The 19,689-nt window shown below is 39.6% G+C and overlaps 1 protein-coding gene across 8 annotated transcripts in view; it reads left to right on the plus strand.

Annotated features, from left to right (window-relative positions):
* Positions 1-19,689, plus strand: part of DOCK10 (dedicator of cytokinesis 10) — a 155,276-nt gene that overhangs the window by 120,916 nt on the left and 14,671 nt on the right. For 5 of the 8 annotated variants that reach the window (XM_071751790.1, XM_071751788.1, XM_071751783.1 and 2 more), the window contains exons 30-49: positions 1,852-1,948; positions 2,464-2,508; positions 2,945-3,120; positions 3,251-3,367; positions 4,828-4,939; positions 5,635-5,756; positions 5,842-5,956; positions 6,124-6,190; positions 6,935-6,982; positions 7,644-7,745; positions 9,931-10,055; positions 10,703-10,815; positions 11,508-11,645; positions 13,171-13,353; positions 13,927-14,037; positions 15,393-15,608; positions 16,290-16,347; positions 16,672-16,770; positions 18,436-18,542; positions 19,029-19,151. In XM_071751790.1, the coding sequence (XP_071607891.1) occupies positions 1,852-1,948; positions 2,464-2,508; positions 2,945-3,120; positions 3,251-3,367; positions 4,828-4,939; positions 5,635-5,756; positions 5,842-5,956; positions 6,124-6,190; positions 6,935-6,982; positions 7,644-7,745; positions 9,931-10,055; positions 10,703-10,815; positions 11,508-11,645; positions 13,171-13,353; positions 13,927-14,037; positions 15,393-15,608; positions 16,290-16,347; positions 16,672-16,770; positions 18,436-18,542; positions 19,029-19,151 (2,274 nt within the window). The remainder of the gene's footprint in view (positions 1-1,851; positions 1,949-2,463; positions 2,509-2,944; positions 3,121-3,250; positions 3,368-4,827; positions 4,940-5,634; positions 5,757-5,841; positions 5,957-6,123; positions 6,191-6,934; positions 6,983-7,643; positions 7,746-9,930; positions 10,056-10,702; positions 10,816-11,507; positions 11,646-13,170; positions 13,354-13,926; positions 14,038-15,392; positions 15,609-16,289; positions 16,348-16,671; positions 16,771-18,435; positions 18,543-19,028; positions 19,152-19,689) is intronic. The other 3 variants (XM_071751785.1, XM_071751787.1, XM_071751789.1) reach the window with 3 other exon arrangements.

Raw genomic sequence — 19,689 nt, forward strand, 5'->3', positions numbered from 1 at the left:
TACTGAGTAAGATCACTGCAGGTCTGTTTTGCTTTTTACTGAAACCAACTTTATGCTGCACTTGGGTCTTTCCCCTAATCTCTGAAACAGATGTAGAATGGAGTCTCTCGGTATTAATGACATAGCCTGAAGTCTGTAGTTTTGTAAATAATATTATGCAATCTGAAAATTGTTTCCATATTTCAAACTTCCCTAAATACATTCAACCCCAGAAACAGATGTCTAATTAAAAAAGCCTATCCATGGCCAGTAGAAAAGCCTGAGATGAGGCAGTGTGCAGAGAGAACTTAGCAACCTCTTTGGCAGGGAGTGCATATGCAGTGCCAGCATCCAAGCATCCCTCCAGGACCATCTGCCAAGAGGTGTGGAAGCAGCATCCCTGCAGAGCTGAGACAGATGTGTCACTGGAATAGGCTTTGCAGCACTTGAAAACAAAAGCCAGAAAATAAAATGAGAAATTTCTAAGCTCAAGGACAGAAAGCACTTGCACTGTTTTACTTTTCAGTCAGACACCTGGCAGGAGTTGGTCGTTTAAGCATGCTGCAGGATTTCTGTATCACAAGGATGATGCTGCAATCTGACTTCTCCCTTCAGGAAATTTAAAAGTGTAAATTACTGCTTGAATAGCTTGTGGGTATATCAGTCTATTACTTCATTGTTGGCATTTATTATAATTGAGAATGAAGCACCATAATTTCCCATAAATATCCCAAACAGTATCTCATATTTTGACATTTCAAGATTGTTTTAAGTAATATTTTTTCAAAAGTGGAAATGCCGCATTAGCATTCAGTTCACTGTTGTGTTTCCTCAAAATGTCACAGTTCCTCTTGGGAAATACATTTCAGGTGCTTCATTTCTTTGCCATTATACCACAAGTTCCATGTCCAGCTGTCTCCCTGATGAGGTGCTACAGTGCAATAAAATATTTCAAGGAAAAATACCCCACCATCCACTACTCCCTAGGCTCTGGAAAGTTCCAGGCGTCCTGGCCTGACAGCAACAGCAGAAATGCTGCAATTTAATTTTAAGGACTGACAGACTTAAACACGGGGCAAACAAAAGATCTTTACAACTCCCTTCTCATGCTAGGGCATGAGATCTAGGTTGATGCAGCAGTCCTGAATGACTGCTTTCTGCCCCTGAGAACAGTGTGCTGAGAAGATGGAAATAAAAGTTTGTTCCTGGATGTCATGTGTTATCTCTATATCTCAGTGGCATGTAATTATAGTGGGAATGATAAACTCTTGAGGTAGTTGCAAGGCTCCACAAAAGGTCACAGATGGCTTATTGAGAGGAAGGTATAAAGGAAATAATAGTAAAATTATTTAATATTCAGATCCCTCAGAACTGGAACTCACATCAATGAAGTTTTCACCACAACCAGTAAGTCTGGGGTCTGGCTTTTTTGGCTGAAACTTTGTATTTGGTTGACCAAAATAAGAGGGAAAAGGAGAAAAAAAAAAAAAAAAAAAGCATAATATCCCAAATTTATGTAAAATGGAGAGGAGACATTGCTATGATTACATGCTACAGAATACATGATCAAAAGGTCCAGTCTATCTTTAAGTAGACCTTAAATATTTGGCTTGGAACAAACTTATATTTATCAATACATCTTCAATGAAAAATTGTAGTAGAGGAATTAAAAAACTTGTTTGTGAGAAGTTTGTTCGGTAATAGACAAAAACCAATTGTTTATTATTTGTGCAGCTTGGCATAACAAGCCATAAGGTTTCATTGCTGAGTGTGAGTATGAATTTGAGGTAGAGGTAAATAGTACTGCAGCTCTGTCTTACCATTTTCCCTGTTTTAATGTGAACTGGGACATTGTCTGTTGTGTTTTTTCAGACTGTACATCAATTCAAATTTGACTTTCTCCAAGAAGTGTGTCACCATGAGCATTTCATCCCTCTCTGCCTGCCCATAAGGTCTTCAAACATTCCTGGTAAGGTGCCACCCTGAAAGGGTTTCTGTTCAAAGTTGAGTGATTGGCAGATTTAAAGAGCAGGTAACAACTCTTTGAGGTGTCTTCTCTGCACATCAGGCACAGAAACCCACAGCCCAGTTCTGGGGGATTTTCCTCTTGGTTTCACAGTTGCAGGGATTTCAGCCCTAGGAACAATTTCACATTCTCACAATTTTATGTAGACTCTGGGGAGTTCACTTGGGATGTGGTCCTTTAGGTTGCAGAGGGTGGAAGATATCTTCCAGTGTAAGGCAGGAACTTCTCTCTAACTACTTGCCCTTCTCTCCTTTTTGCTTGTTTTCTGTACCAAAAAGTGAGTTCAGTTCTGACTCTCAAAGCTTTCTTTAACAGTAGGCATTTCATTCAAATTTGAGTCATCTTTGGTGTTTTGTTTCTTTTTGGAAAAAAAACCAAACAACCCAACATTTTTACACTTAAGTAAAAAAAATGCGTGATTTTCACCTATTTTTATTTTATCTTTATGAAAAATGAAGATGTCATCACACCTTCAGAGTCAACACAGGAATACCGAACATCAGGTAAGTGACTGCATAACATGTCAGCAGAATTGTTTATCAAGAGCTTTAAGATGTACTTTAACTATTGCTGCTGTAGGCCAAATGACCAAACTTGAGGCAAAATTTACAGTTTTCAAAAGTGGAATTAATCTGAAACTCTACAAGCTAGAAAAGCTGTGCCTCAAAGAAGTGACTGGTCTTATTGTGTTCAGAACATCACAAATTCTCCTATAGGAATGTGTATATAAATTGTCTTTATGTTGTAACACTTACATGATTTCAAGAAATAACAATACTAGGTTAATCCATTCTAGCAAGTGAGGGGGAAGAATGGGGCACTCAGATCAGGTTAGCAGTGGATTAAATCAGTAAAAGCTATTGAAATTTGGGAAATGAAAGGGGGGGTGGCATGTAACCTTTAGATTAATTTAAGTGTTCTTGTCCATTCTGTTCCAAGACATTCCAGAGTACACACTGACCAATGAATTTTGCCGTAAACATTTCCTAATTGGAGTCCTGCTGCGGGAGGTTGGGTTTGCCCTGCAGGAAGATCAGGATATCAGGCACCTGGCTTTGGCTGTGCTTAAAAACTTAATGGCAAAGCATTCGTTTGATGATCGATACACAGACCCGGTAAAGAAAACATTTCTTCTTTTTCATCTCTCTGTTCACACAGTAGCTAAACAAACCTGAAACTTCCTTAGCCACTACTATATGTTAATCAGTTTCTTTAGCATTATGTTTTGTCTTTTTTTTTTTTTAGGCAAAGCAGGCACAAATAGCTAACCTGTACATGCCACTCTATGGAATGCTTTTGGACAATATGCCAAGGATCTATATGAAGGATATGTTCCTTTTTAATATCAATACTTCCAATCAGGTAATTTATGTATTTTTTTTCAGAACACTGAAACATTCAAACTGAACTCTGACCCAGTCAATCTGTTGGGAAGAGGTCTGAGCTTCAGCTGGTCACACACCAGCTAACAAAATGCAGTGCTGATTTCATAGAATCATAGAATTGGCTGGGTTGGAAGGGACCTCAGAGATCATCAAGTCCAACCCTTGATCCACTACTGCTGCAGTTCCCAGCCCATGGCACTGAGTGCCACATCCAGTCTCTTTTGAAATATCTCCAGGGATGGAGAATCCACCCCTCCCCTGGGCAGCCCATTCCAATGTCTGATCACCCTCTCCCTAAGGAAATTCTTTCTAATGTCCAACCTAAACCTCCCTTGGCACAACTTGAGACCTTTTGTGCCCTCTTGTCTTGCTGAGAGTTGCCTGGGAAAGGAGACCAACCCCCCCCTGGCTGCAACCTCCTTTCAGGGAGTTGTAGAGAGTGATGAGGTCTCCCCTGAGCCTCCTCTTCTCCAGCCTGAACACCCCCAGCCTCTCCTCATAGGATCTGTGCTCGAGTCCCTTCACCAGCCCAGTTGCCTCCTTTGGACCTGATCCAGGACCTCAATCTCCTTCCTGAGCTGAGGGGCTCAGAACTGGACACAGTACTTGAGGTGTGGCCCAGAGTGGTTAATTTGTAAGATAAGTGCAATTTACTTGCAGAGCACATTTAGGGTCCTGGGAGTATGAATTGGCAGAGGTCCTGGGGTGAGAAACTCAAAGGTTGGCTGCACCATCCAGTTCATGGGCTCTGTCTGCCCTGGTGCTACACACAGGGGACTGAGGGCTCTGTCCCCATGTCCCCAGGCAGTTCCCTTGGTGAGAGGCTGGGAGACACTGTTGTAAAGGACAATGCCCATTGCCCACAGAGCCTTTCCAGGCTCACATCACGAACCCACAACCGGTTTCCTAGGTACAACAGGGGGATGATGAACTATACCAGGAGGCTGAGGGAATGCCTACAAGTAGCTGAAGGAGGAAAAGGGTACAGAAACATCATGAAAACAGTTTTGGGGCTACAGAAAATTTCTGTGTCAAGAGCACGTGTGGAGGAGCATGTTTGTTTATTTCTTAAAAGGTTAGATGTGTTACCATCATGGGCCTGCTTTAAAAACTAGCAACAGATTTCTGCAAGGGTGTTGTGTCATTCAGTCCTTCCAGTGAATGAGCCTGTTCCACGTGGTCATGGCTAACAGCAGTTAATGCTGGGCTAGTGTTTAAGAAGGAAATGCAGACTTGGTCTGTCCTTTACAACTTCAATTATGAGCTGAGGGGGTTTCATACTGAGGGCAACTGTTTGGTGTATTATGGCAAGCCTTGAGCTTTTAAGGCTTTCATGTCTAAACAACTGGAAGTAGCTTCTCAGGCTCAGTGTCTGAGCAAAGCCTGTCAGGTGTGCTGCCATTTACTGGAGTTTGTTCTGTTTCTTTCAAAATACAGGGATCTAGGGATGACTTGAGCACAGCTGGAGGATTTCAAAGCCAAACAGCATTAAAACATGCAAACTCTGTGGACACCTCTTTTTCCAAAGATGTTCTGAACTCTATAGCAGGTATAAATGACAGACAGAACATGCACACAGGTAGATTTCTGTGTATCTCAATCCATTGTGCTTTCTGCTTATTATTCATGGAGAATATCATTAACCCATTTGATACAATATTCAGGGAAACATGGTATGCAATGTTTCTCTTGCCTTTGGGTCTTTTTGGATTGACTTTTATTTCTCTTGTGAAGCTACTCTTCTTCCACTGCTTCACTTACTCTCCTGCTTTGGAACAATACCAGTATTCAGGCTCTCACACATCCCTGTGCCCAAGTTCATTCCTGTAGTCTCTGCTTGACTTAAGAATAGTTTCAAGGTTTCTCCTGAAAACTCCCTAAGTCTCTTTGAGACAAGTATTCTTACTTTTTCCAAGCTCAGTGGAAAAATAGAAGCATAACATAGTTTTTTTACTTCTTCCAAGCCACATTTCAAAATTCAGGGAAGTGTGATATTTGTGTCAGGCCTTACAGAATGCAACAGGCCATTTTAATGCCATGAATAACAGCAATCTGAATCATTTTCCTTCAGCTTGTTGCATGTTTTCAGTACTAAACATCCTCATCAATAGTTTTGCTATTGAGAGTTCAAAGCACTGGTGTCAATCCAGCATGTGGAACATTTTAAGTTCTCCATTTTTCTTGTCAGTTTTTGTATCCATAAATGTTTTAGTTTAGCATGTTTGCTATGACTTTCATTTACAGCCTTTTCATCAATAGCTATCTCTGCAGCAAACCATGCTGACTCCAGAGCTTCCTTAGCAAGTCTTGAATCTAACCCAAGTACCAATGAAAAAAACAGTGAGAGAACTGACACGTGTGAAAAGGTACATGTGCAAATGTTGGAAAGGGGTTCTACAGGTGGGAAACTTATCACTGTGCTAAGAAAGGTCCCTGTTGTCATTTCAATAGATCATGAGGCCTTTGTCTTTGATTGGATCTACCCTTCGTTTTGACAAGTTGGATCAAGCTGAAACTAGAAGCCTTCTTATGTGTTTCCTTCACATCATGAAAACCATTTCGGAAGGTAAGAAAATGTCCATTAGCCATTGAATTTACACTGTTGTAAAATGTTGTGAATGCTGAATCCAAACAAATATTAAGTTTGAATAATTAGCTGGACTTTTCACAAGCTTTGGGTCAAGTTTAATTCCCTGTAACAGATACATAATATATTTTAATATCTCCCTTCAGACGCACTGATTTCCTACTGGTTGCGAGCACCATTCTCAGAAATAACAGACTTTTTCAGCATTTTAGAGTAAGTTCACTTTGGGGTTGGTTGATCTTATTTTAAATAATGATGTTCTAAAGTGAGTGCTGTGAACAAATACTCTTCAGGTTCTTCCACCTAGTGGATTAGGCTGAGATAACTGTTTTATCTTACAATATTTTGCAATAATATTCCCAAATAATAATATGTAATTAATTAAATCCATATACTATAATATGTTGGTCATTTCCATGAACAGGGGGCATAATTCCTTGCACCTTCCTCCTAAAAGACATTTTCGTAATAGTTTCCTCACTGAGGGTTGAGATTCTGCTCTTCTATTTAGAACAGGTATTGAGCTTTCCAAACCACAAGAAAAGCTATGTAAATTATCTTTATCTGCTGTTCATATCTCCCAGGGTAACCAACTCCATCCAATTTATGCATGTTTGCAGAATCCATGCAGGTAGCTGTTTTCAGAATTTCCTCACCATCTCAAAAGTGAAATGTGAGTTATTTAACTTCAGCTGGTGAAGAAGCAAATACTTCTGTAGCCCCAAGCCTTTGCCTCCTCACTAAGCAAGAATCTTCAGCCATGGAGGAAGGGAACAAGAGTGTGCAAAGTTGTGCCACATCTTATTTGACTCTAGCCTGGGAACTGCTGCACTCTGTTCTATTTACTTACTAGGAGGTGCATATACCACAGGTCTGTTCAAGGGACTAAGATTCAACATTTTTTTTTATAATTAGGAAGCCATTAATGGACATGAAATGTGTTGTTTTATCTTTCAGGGTGTGTCTGCAAAATTTCAGATATCTAGGAAAACGCAATATTGTAAGGTAATTCTGTAGTTGTAGATGTTATGTTACAGTACTAAAATAACACTGCATTACAGTAGGTATAAATGAGAATAACAGCGTGTGTATCAGTTTTCTCCTGAAAGCATCAGTCTGACATAGAGAAGCATAGGAATGCTTCATTTTTAATTTTACACAAAAAATGCTGGCCTGATGTTCTGTAGATCTGAGCACATATTTGGTGTAAAAGCTGAATTGCATTTGATGATATGGTAACCACTATTACATTTATAACCCAAAATACTGGGGCATTCTCAAGCATATTTCTGTGCATATGCCTAACAAAGGAACTTGAACACTGTATTTTATGTTCATGTAATGGAAAGAATAATTTTAATAGGCACATAGAAATGTTCCACAGCAATAAGAAAATATTCTTCTGCCTCTCCCCTCTCTCTGAAAAAGCGTGAGATCGTGTTCTGGCTGTGAAATGTGGAATGCACAGTTTGTCTCTGTTGATGTTTCATTTTTAATTTCATGTTAACACTGTGAATTGTCTATATGTCATACTGTGGAAAAACAGAAGGTCACCAGATGAACCAGTTCATGCTCCGTGGCAGTTTTTGTCAGGCTTATACTTATTCTTTAAAGGCATGTCAAAATCAATGTCATGATTACATTAACATTTATTTTCTCTTCACAGGAAAATTGCTGCTGCTTTTAAGTTTGTTCAGGCCACCCAGAATAATGGAACCCTTAAAGGTTCAAACTCCTCTGGCCAGGCATCAGGGCTGCTCTCACAATGGTAATGGCATCTTAGGTTATTAAGCCCTATAAAACCCCAGTCCTAGCTGTCACCTCCAGCCCTCCTACAAGGTCACAGAGTTAATTGAAAAGAGGTTGACCCAACAGGTATCATATCTCAGAGCCCTCAAACCCCTAAAAGAATACAATCCTTCTAGCTTCAGCTTGATTTGTAAGCTGTTGTGTAAAATGTTCATGTTCAGAATAATCCTTGGTTACTGTCAGTGTAACAAACAGGAGCTGTGGCTTCCAGCTCCCTGTCAGAATGATGCAGTTTTCCCCCAACCTGAAGGAGTTTGTAGGTCTACAACCTTGTGCTTTTATGGAATCCTACTGCTTTGGGGGACATAGCTATGGATGCACTGACAGTATTGGGGGATTACTTTCTCCCCAGTCACCCAGAGTTGCAAAGGGATTTAGTAACTCAAAGTATTTAGTAACTCAAAGTCAAACTTAAGAATAGGGTTGCTTAACACCCATCTTTTTACTTCCCTGCTGCTAAGTGTGTAATGGTCCTAAAATCTTATATCCAAGTCACCAGTTAGAGAATCTTTCTTTGGTAGTCTGTCTATCTTCCATCTTTCTAGTATAAACATGGCAAGATTTAATAATTTTCATGGAAAGTGTTCTAACAAACTGCATGTGCATCACTTTATCATCTTTTTGATCCTTTTAGGGGAAAGTGGGATCCTTTTTATTTTAATAATGCAAAATTCTAGAGAGAAAGCAAACTTTTGACTTGGTGCAGTTTGTGGTTGTTATCTTAAAAGCATGGTGACAAAGTCCCCTTTCCTCATGATCATCAACTTTTCTCATTTCCATATAGCTAGAATGTGCTCACTATTGTAAGCATGTGCCTTGGAATGGGACAAAAGGGAAAAGAAGATGCTTTGTTTGCCATACTGGTGTCTTTGCTCCTCTTCTCTGCAGTTTTCAAGAAGCAGCACTAATTTCATTGCCCCTGCAACTGGCAAAAAGCCTTAAGGAAGCTGTTGTTTTCCTGCACATTTGTAGATGAACCAATGTGGTAGCAATCCAGACAATAGTTGTGTTTCTGTGGTCTCCAGGACCTTCACACTTCACTCCCTCACAGATCATAATTTTTTTCCCAAATGGCTGTTTGTTTGCAATACAGAGCATCTTTTGACAATTAATTGAAATTGAAGCACTTACAGTTATGTATTTCAGTTTCTTGAAATGTTCTTATGAAACCAGACTTTACACCACAACACCGTATAGAAAAACTAAAGCAAACCAAACAAATAAAAACCAACCAAACAAACAAACCAAAGCCTCACAATGACAAAAATACTCCAAACCTTGACATGAAATTTGTACATGATCCAAATCCATCAGTGTGCTAGGATGTCAACCCAAATCCTTTCACTGACCATTAATGGAAGACTGTAGCTCTCTAACTCGCTGGAGTCTGGCCATGAGTTCCATACCTGTATTGGGAGCTTTTTGTAAAATCTGAAATGCTATTTTTTGTAATGAACTTTTGTGAAAATAACCATTAGAGAGGGTTTAGCTAGGTGCAGTAAGTAATTCTGGCCTAGAATATTTGAAATTAGGCAAATTTAGGAAACTACATTTTTAAGCTAAATTTAAGCCTCTTTTAATTAGTGATCTGAATTTTGTTCATCTTTTGGAATTCTGAAGTAGTTAAAATTCAAAATCCCTTTTAAAATTATGATAAGATTGGTATTTTGGTTATAAGTTTCTGATTCTAAATCAATTATGTGTTTGTCATCATCAAAGGCTTAAAAGAACACATATGCACACACATTTTTATTGTTGTTGTTCATTTGTTAACACTATTTAAACCTATTGAAACTGCACTGCTTCTTTCATGAGCAGGACGCATTTTTCTTGTATTCTAAGTTAATAGAATTCATCTCAGTTTCCCTTCACCCAAAGGCAGTGTTCTAAACATCAGCTGATCCTTCTTTTCAGTGCTCAGTGAGTGTTTTATATCCTGCTCTCAAGAAATACCAATGCATCTGTTTTGTCCAGCTGACTGACTTTCTTCTTTGTTTCTCTGGAAAATTTTGCATGTTTGTTCAACATAACCTTTGAGAAGTATCACAGAAAATTATTAACTGTTATGGAAGAATTCTGTATAGGCATGATAGGTTTTTTTTGTTTGTTTGTTTCTGTTTTTTAATGGTCCCTTTCAATTATAGGATGCATTCTACTTCTAGTCATGATGGCCACAAGCATCACAGATCTCAAACACTGCCAATAATCCGTGGCAAAAATGCACTTTCTAACCCCAAGCTCTTGCAGATGATAGACAACAGCACTGCAAGTAAGTACAAAAATTTATTTGCTTCCCCTTGGAATTCTATGGGTTTTGGATAAGGCTCTGTACAATTAAATCTGTTTTCATGAGGACCAGTGAAAGATAGCCTGACAAGAAGAGCCTAAACATAGAACTGCTGAAAACTGAGCTTAAATTTGATCAAAGTTAATTTGTAAACAAAATTAATTGCAATAACCTGACATATTTGAGTAGCCCTAATAAGAAGTTATTCCCCCCTCTGCAGCATCTCTTGCATCTGTGATTGTGTATCTTGCTGTACAAGCCAATGTGCACTGGCTGAAATACTATATATTAGATCTAGCAATAAAAGTCAACTTTTCACAACATAAGGTTCTTTAAAGCATTAAATCAAAGCCATGTATCCCCCATTCCAATTAGGTTCCTCTCCTCCTTTGAGGATGAACAGAAATGATGAAAGAATATGCTCATATCACAGCTAGCAAAAGTTGACTCAAATTCCCTTTCCTTTTCATCTCCTGTGTGCAGTTTTCTTTAAAAATACCCCTTCGGTTAAATATACAGGTAGGACCCCATCTTGACTGTGCTGAGGCTTAATTCCCAGATTGTGAAATTGCATCGTGTTTAACTACACTCAGCAGATTGTTTGTCATCTTGCTTTTCATATTTTGCAGGCAGCACCACTGAAACAGACATTGTACAGTATGTAGACACAGAGGCAAACATTGCTACAGAAGTTTCCCTCACAATCCTTGACCTGCTGTGTCTTTACACCCTGAATCACCAGGTTTGTTTTGCTGCTTCATTTTCTGCTTCAACTGGTACCATGTGGAATATGTGGGAGAAGGAAAGCCTGAGGGAGCCAGGCAGACAGAAAACTCAAAATGCTTGGGACAGCAGGATGGGGAAATAAGATGTGCAAGTGCTCAGTGAAGGTATTTTAGGAAGGAATTGACCAGTACCCATACTCAATGTGGAAGAAGGGCACCCTGAGTATCAGTGTTATGTTCAGCGTTGCTCTGCATGGAAGTGGTGTGCATCTGCCAGTATGTCACAGCATCTGCATCATGTTTATCTCACTAGATTTCAGAGATTTTAGAAAAAAGCCCTAAATGCATATTAGCTGTATCTCTGTATCCACTGAACAGGTGGATCCTTTGCCTGGTAAAATATTGTGCTATGAGTACTGGCCCAGATGAATTCCTGAAGCTGTATTCACAGCTACAATACAGCTCCTTTTACATTTATTACCTCCTTCCTGCCACCTTAGCCCTCAAATACGGTGTGTGCCATGCAAAGTGCTGTCTCCTTCAAAAAATGCAGGTAAAAAGAGCCTGCAGCAAGCTGGGAATGCCTCATCTGCAGAGATTTTGCATCGGAAAAGCACCTTCCAAGGAACACTCTGATGTGAAGTCTAGAAGTTGTTTCTTCTGTTTATTCACTTTAATAACCAGAATGTCCTGTCTGTGAACTTTTCAGAGGCAGCTCCAGCAATCTGATTGCCAGAATGCATTAATGAAGAAAGTCTTTGACACACACATGCTCTTTTTGCAAATCAACCAGTCAGCAGCAGCTCTCAAGCATGTCTTTGCTGCCCTACGGCTCTTTGTAGGCAAGGTAACTGGTTTTATTCTGTTAGTCTGACCTGGTAGTGTTTTCCAGAAAATGCAGCTTGAGGACTGTTGGGAGCTCTGAAAGAGTTCTGAACTTCACTGTATTAATGCTCATTCCTTACAGAGATTTTCTGGTTTATCGCTGATTTAAAAGTGAGAATTTCACAATATCAGAAGAATTCGTTCTGGTTTGGAAAATGAAGAAATTACTAAGTGAACATTTGAAAGTAAATAGATAAGTAGTGTGCTGGCCTGGGGTGTTCTGGCCTGATTGGATTTCATGCTTTTATAATCCATGAAAGAAAGCTTGAAACTCTTAATGGAGTTTCTTCATGGCAGATACCCGAGTTCCAGAATCCAGTGGTTAATGATTACAGTAGTCCTCAGAGGACCTAGCTCCATGCACTTCACCAAAAGTTTGTCCAAAGTAATACAGTTCAACAAATACCTTGTTTTCAACATAGACAAAAAGATGCTTATGTGTCAAACTGCTTGTTTGTATTGTACATACATAGATGGTCATGGGTAATCAGACACTTTGTGCCAGCTGCAAAGGCTTTTCTTTTTCCAAGTCATAGACTTAGATGTGATCCTATCAAAACCAACCAGAATGTAGCACACAGATTGCAAAGGGCAGGGAGAATTAGCAAGGCTGCATCCCAATTGTTTCTGTGAAACAAAGCAGTGCAGATCAGCTGAAACCATGTGGCCTCTTTCTGATTATCTCAGGGGAAAGGAGAAGGAAATAGTGCTTCTCCCAGCTTGAGGACGTGGGGGAAATACAAAGTAAACCACCCACAGACAGCTTTAAATTACATGCCATACAGTCAGGAACTGTGCAATGGGAGGGATGAATAAATACCCGGGATTGCCCTATTTCATTCTAGCTCTTGGGACTGAATCCTCTGTTTCATAGTTGTGTGGGAATGGGGATCAGTCCTGGTTCCTGCCACAGAACCTCTCAGGTGGTACTTGAGATCCTCACCCACAATGTACATCTTTCACCTCTCCTTCCTCTTTCTTCTCTTATATTCACACTCCTCAGAAATAGGAGGTATGGTTTGGAGAGTCATCCTTCACTCTCTGCTGTCTCCTGCTGCTCAAACCCTTGACTGCTGTAGGTTTGCTGACTTTCCCACTCACAGTATTTTCTGTCTTCTGAGCAGTTTGTAGAGCAGTGCAGACCCCCTCCACGCCTTGGTTTGCTCTTCTGCATTCCCTGCAGATGGGTTGTTCTGCTTTGCTGCCTGCCAGCTGCTGTCAGGGCTACCTGGAGCCTGGTGTGATTGCTGCATTGCATACAGTGTCTAGATGAAAGCCTTTATGTGGTTTTTTACTTACCCTCAATTCACACGTGGGATTATGTTGAGATGGTGACTAATTTTTTCACTAATGCTGGTGTGAACGGATATGAGAGAACTGTTTTTACAGAGAGCTTGAGGGAAAAAAAGAACACAACTGTTTACTCAGAATAATTGTGCCAAGGCCTCAGAGTAGTGCTAAACGTATTCATGCGTTTTTTTCAATAGTTCCCATCAGCATTCTTCCAAGGACAAGCAGATCTCTGTGGCTCCCTCTGCTATGAAATCCTGAAGTGCTGTAACCATAGGTCACGTTCAACTCAGACAGAGGCTTCTGCTCTTCTTTATTTTTTCATGAGAAAAAACTTTGAATTTAACAAGCAGAAATCAATAGTCAGATCCCATCTACAGGTAAGTGAAGTGTGAGATCCATCAGTATTTAGCTGATGTATATTGGTTTCTATCATTCATGTATTGCAGCAAAACAATTCTTTTGTAGTCCTCAACCAGGCAATTCTCTGTGGCAGCTTTGTTTTCTTGTCAAATTTGAAGACATTGTGCTGGATTCTTTGCTGTTCTTGGGCTGCTGGGCTCTGTTCCAGGGAGAAAAAAAGAAAAAGCTGTGAATGTAGCTGCATAGCCAATAAACAGCCAGATAAATGGCTACTCTTGATTCATGTGTGTTCCTTACAGCAGTGAGAACACAGCTGATAAAGAAACTAAACAGAATCTGATAGTATAGTCACAGAAGTGTGAAGTCCAGTAACAATGTGCTTACACTGTATAAAAATGTGAGGAATTACAAACACTGGAAATACTGCTCACAGACCTCGTGTTATCTAACGTTACCTAATTAAGACAGGTATAAAAGTGCACCTCTGCTCACCTGGTACATCAGCTCAAACTGAAATAGAGATTAAAAACTATTGAGAAACTTTGATTTCCTTTCCTAATTGCAGCCTGTGTTTTCTCCCCTGGGTACAGCTCATCAAAGCAGTGAGCCAGCTGATAGCGGATGCAGGGATTGGCGGATCTCGTTTCCAACATTCACTTGCAATTATCAATAATTTTGCTAATGGAGACAAGCAGATGAAAGTAAGAAACATCTTTTGTCAATCACTACCTCTTGCAAAAGGTCAACAGTTTCAGAGGAGCAAGTTTTGCAGCTAACAAAATTGCTGGCTTTTATTAGACAGTAATTTATGTACTCAGAGTGTGCCTTTTTCAGGCAGCCTGAAATTAATCAAAATGTTTGTGAGTCAGAAGATTAATTGAAAATAATTTTTTAAAACAGAAAAGATTCTCATTTGAAAATGGCGTTATTTTTATTCACTGCTAATTTTGTGGATTTGCCTGCTGTCAGAGAAAATGTCATGTATTGTGAGTAATGAAACACAACTACAGCTGACAAAAAATTTTTACTCTGACCCTTTAGTCAGTTGGGTAAATGTGTAGCTAAACCATTCACAACAGCTGGGTTCTGCAACAGCTTGCTCATACCTTGAAAAAGCCACTTAGTTCTTGGATTAGTTACCAGTGCTATGATATTGATTGTCTGCACTAAAGGTGTAAAAAAAGGATTTCAGTTTTTCATTTTTACTTTTTCTGTTAACAAATGTTAACATGCATTTTTAATTGTATCCTTTGGTGATGCTTTTCATTCTCAGCAGGTGACTTCAGGGTGTCTTCACTGATGTTAATAATTAAGTTAGTGTAAGCAAAGTGGTAGATAATTACCATAAAGAATTTTGTCTTTTTTTAATAGGATGCAATTCCAATTGTATTTGTTTCCAAAGTCCAGTTTTGATTTTCCAGTCAGTCTTGCTGCTTCTGTTACACTTTCATCTACCTCTGCATTAGGTAGAGGAGAGCATTTAATTTCATTTTTCTGGATTTGTTTACTTTTAAACAAAGGGCACAAGTTAAAAAAATGTCTGAAGAAGAAATGTATTTCATCACCCACCTGAAAAAAAGAGAAACTGCTAAGTATATTGAGAACAGCTGATAGCAGTAATTCAGTACCTTGTTTTCATCTTGCACTGTGCAAGAAGGCCAGGAGCCAGCCTGTTGTGCTTTATTCCCTGTGAGGAAGCATCCTGTGTGTATAGTCAGGCAACACTATCTATAGCACACCATGCTGCTTGGCAGCTGAAAGTGGGAGAATCCCCTTCCAAATCCAGTAGAAAATGAAGGAACAAATGTTTCAGTTTGCTGACTGCAGTGGCATTGGTGCATATGGACTGACTGGGGTATCTCCTAGGTGCTGTGACACATCAGTGAAAAGACATGGACAATGTTTGTATGTTTTGTGCAATGTACTCTGCTTTAAAGCCTACTGAATTTAGGGAAGGGGAAGGAAGTTTTCCCTAAGCAGGACTTTAGCTCGGTCAGGGCTTCTGTATGTGGCTCTTCAGATGGTTTTAGTGATGTGGTGTTTATTTTTCCCAAAGAACGTTAATTTCCCAGCAGAGGTGAAGGATCTGACCAAACGCATCAGAACGGTTTTAATGGCCACAGCTCAAATGAAGGAGCATGAGAAAGACCCTGAGATGCTTGTGGATCTCCAATACAGCCTGGCCAATTCCTATGCCAGCACACCTGAGTTACGTAGGACATGGCTTGAAAGCATGGCCAAGATCCACGCAAGAAATGGAGATTTGTCTGAGGTAATGCCAATAAACTGACAGGAAACCCGTTTGTCTTTAGGCTGAGATGTTCTGATGAAAAGGGCTCTTCAAAACAGGCAACAGTAGTGATTTAAAAGAATCACACAGTGTCTCTCAGGCACTTGAAATTAGGGGAGGACAGGTGTGAAAAAACACCCAGAGATGGGATGTGTTCATTATCCCAGTTTGCTTAATTGTGGCCACCTGCTACGTGCTTGAGCAAGACTTGAAAATATCAGATGAGGAAGCTGTGGTCAGTATCACATCAGCATCTCTGCTGCTTAATTCTGACAGGCACAGTAGATCTGTGTGTGAGGTTATGAGCAGTGTGTAGCTTACTTAAAGGACTTTATCCTCCCCTAGTACCACATAGAGAGGAACTTCCTTTATTGTGCATTGTCCTGCACATCAAAAACTGAAGTCGTGATGCAAAACTCCAGTGCATCACCTAGGACTATTTTATTTACTAAGTAGTTGGAATGGGTTTTCTTGAGCAAATTCATTCTTTCACCTAAAACACATAGTGAAATTAACACTCAAGTATAATTTCCTCATTTAATCCTTTGTTTTCTTAAATTATTGCATTAATTTTGTCTTCAACATTGACTTGACAGTGATAAAAATATTCTGTAAGTCAGGGTGTACTTAGAGGTATACACATATCTTGGTCTCTTGTTACAGGCTGCTATGTGCTATATTCATATTGCTGCTCTCATCGCAGAGTACCTAAAAAGAAAGGGTAAGATCAATGTATTCAAAACCAACTATATTTATCTATACATACTATTTTGAAACTAATTTTTGGCTGTTCTGTTTTCCTTGCTTATATATAAAGTTTTCTTAAAGCTGCTTGAATGCTTCCCGAGTATTTTGTTTTAAAAATGTACTGTAAATGCTAATCTTAGCATTAGAAGAGTGCAAGTGTGTGTTTTGTGTGAAGAGGGTTAATTAAATGTTCAGTAAGTGAGTGCTAAAAGAGAATGCATCACTCTGTTGTTATTAAATATGCATGTATTAACACGTACCAGTAGCAGTGTACTAATACCATCTTACACTATCATAGGTTACTGGAAAATGGAAAAGATTTGTACCTCACGTATGCTCCTGGAAGATGGTCAAGTCTCTGATAGTAATGTGTTACTAACAACTCACACTGGAGGAAGTGAGTGCTCTAACCGTGCCTGTTTATGGGTCAAATAACACAAGGAATCAAATCACTGTTCTTCAGCTGATCTGGAAAAATATCTGCCAAAGTAAAAATATTGATAGTGCATGTTGATGGCTGTAATAGCAAGCAAGTGATGTCAGAAACATGATGTTACTTCCCTGATGCTCTTTGGCTGATGATGAATTGGTTTGATGAATTGTTCTGAATGACTTCAGTTAAGGGCTTTTTCAGCAAGAGAGCAGCCTGCTCTTCCTCAGCAACAGAAACCCCTCTCAGGTCAATTGGTGTTTAGCACACAAATCCATGTCCAGTTCCTTGATTAGCCAAAGCTGGGAGGGCACAGGATGAAATTAGTATCTGGTTATCCAAATGTAATTTAGTATAGATAAAGGCTTTTTGTAAATCTGTGATGATAACTACAGTGTAGGCTTCTGTTGTTAAATGTTTCTATGCCAGTGGTTATTTATTTTATGAAATGTGTATTTCAGAGTTATTCTCAGCTTGAGATATTTCAGCAGCTTTCACAAAGAGCAATTTATGGGGCAAGGGCAAATATCTGGGGAAGAGAAAACTGCCAGTTGTGGAAAGGCTGTGATTCTCTGGTACATCTGAAGTGTCCATGGGTGTGATGAAAAAAATACAACCTTTTAGAGGGAAGGTTTCTCTGACAAGCAATATTTGGTTCACTAGTGATAAAATACTTAGCATGAATAACAGATCACAGTAGGTGGAGGGAGGAACATGTAGGTCTATGTTTAAATTATTTTCAAACCTTGATAGACAGGAAAGAGCCCCTCCGTCTCAGTGTGTAAAGGTTAGATTTCTAATTGTGCCTTACCAGCATTTTCCTACTTCTAAATTGGCTGTGAACTGTGTCACAAGTTCATCACCTCCACTGGCAGGTTTACCTTTGCCATTCAAGAGTGGTAGTGAAATCTTTATAGGTCAGACTCTTTCTGATGTGTAACATGCAGTGCGTCTGCAAATTGTACTTTCTGCAACTGTTGAGGCCCCAGCTTAGCAAATAATAAATGTAAACTCAGAGCCTTCCCATCAGCATCTTCTGGCACCAGCCTGAGTTTTCCCCAAGCGAGTTACTTGGTTAGGGCTGGGGGGGTCCTACAGACCCTGGCAGGGTGAGGAGAGCAGAGCCTCTGCCAGGGGTCCTCGAGCCCCCAAAGGTGCCCATCTCCTCATCAGCTGCTGTCACCTTGGGGCCACTGTACCTCTCACTGGGATGAGTGCAGGTCCCAGCAAGGAGTCAAGTGTCCATGGGTCAGGCCAGGAGTCACAGTGCTGGTTTCACCAGTATAAGTTGTCTCACCTCAGCTTGAGATGGAAGTTCTTGTATTGATGGGTGTGGCACGAGTAGTTTTACATGGACTGCCAGCACTGTGCAGCTGAGGAACCAGAACGCCAAAGAGAGGAATAAGATCACATCAGGAAAATGTTATTGTTGCAAGGGGATTGATATGACAGAGAAAATGTGCAATAGTCTCATAAATTCAGGTAGTTCCATTTGAGTTTCCTATGAACTGGGCTGTGAAAGAAGTAACTAATCCAGTCAAATAAGAACTTTGTCTTAGTGGCATCCAATAACTTTTTGAATTTTCTGCTTATGCAGTCATTAATTGACACTGTTGCAACTTGTACTTCAAGGCTTATTTTCCATGGGATGGCCTGCTTTCCTGAGCATTACCCCCAACATTAAAGAAGAAGGTGCAATGAAGGAAGACTCTGGGATGCAAGATACCCCTTATAATGAGGTCAGCCTCATTAGCATTTATGTACTTGTTCTGTATTAACAGAGAATGTTATTTCTAATGGATTCCTGTGCATGTTACATTCAATTATAGTGAGAGTGCACTTCACACAAAATTAGAAGACACATCATTTTGTCATGAAATGTCATTGCTGTTGTACTAAGTACTAGGGATAGGTGTTTAGCTAACCAGAGAGTGAAATACCAGAGCTGGAAGTTAGGGCAGAGGGGAGCCCACAAAGCAAATCTCTTCTTCTGAGTGAGATGTCAAGTATTCAAGTATTTCCATGTTAATGTCATACCAGTTTTCCTATATAAGGAAGATCTAGGTTACCAATACTTGATTAAACATTGAGTCATTGGCATAAACGGTGATGTAGAAAACACAGAACAAAAATTAAATAGTGGTTATATCCTTTTGCTGCACTGCTGTTAACTAAATTCCACCAGGTGTCAAGTCACTGAACTGTTTGTGTTTGTGGAATTGCAGAATGTTCTTGTGGAGCAGCTGGAATTGTGTGTTGAATACCTGTGGAAGTCTGAGAGATATGAGCTTATTGCTGAGGTTAACAAGCCTATCATTGCTGTTTTTGAGAAGCAGAGGGACTTTAAGGTAAGTTGTTTGGGGTTTGTTTTTTTAAAATTATCTTAAGACAACAGTAAAGATCAAAATTTTTAAGAGAAAAGAGTGCTTTCTTTTAAAAAGAATGGCTTTTGCTTCCTGCCTGTAATTTTTCCTTTTCATGTTTCATGCTGGTGTAGCCTATGTTCTGCTTTTCAGCATCAATACATCAGTAAATGAACAAAGGATTTTCAAACAAACCTCTTGTGTTAGCCCGTAAATGTGGAATTCTACACATGCTTTTAAAGCAAGAGCACATTTGCACTGTATTTTAGTTCAGAAGCTGCTGACAAGTTGTGTGATCTTTTCACAATGCCAGGTTTTTACCATTTCATCCATACCTGGCAATTAAACACATAATGGATGAGGAGATAATAATCTCATTTGCTGACTTGTCTGGTTTTAAATATCAAAAAGGCAAAGAGGTCGGTAGCTACAAGCTGTACACCATGAAAGCAGGTCCTCAGAGTTGAAAATAAGGTTCACTGTCCTAAGAAAGTGTTTTTTAGTGGTGATTGTGGATAGCATG

This window comes from Heliangelus exortis, chromosome 9 (assembly GCF_036169615.1).
Source record: "Heliangelus exortis chromosome 9, bHelExo1.hap1, whole genome shotgun sequence".
Lineage (NCBI taxonomy): Eukaryota > Metazoa > Chordata > Aves > Apodiformes > Trochilidae > Heliangelus > Heliangelus exortis.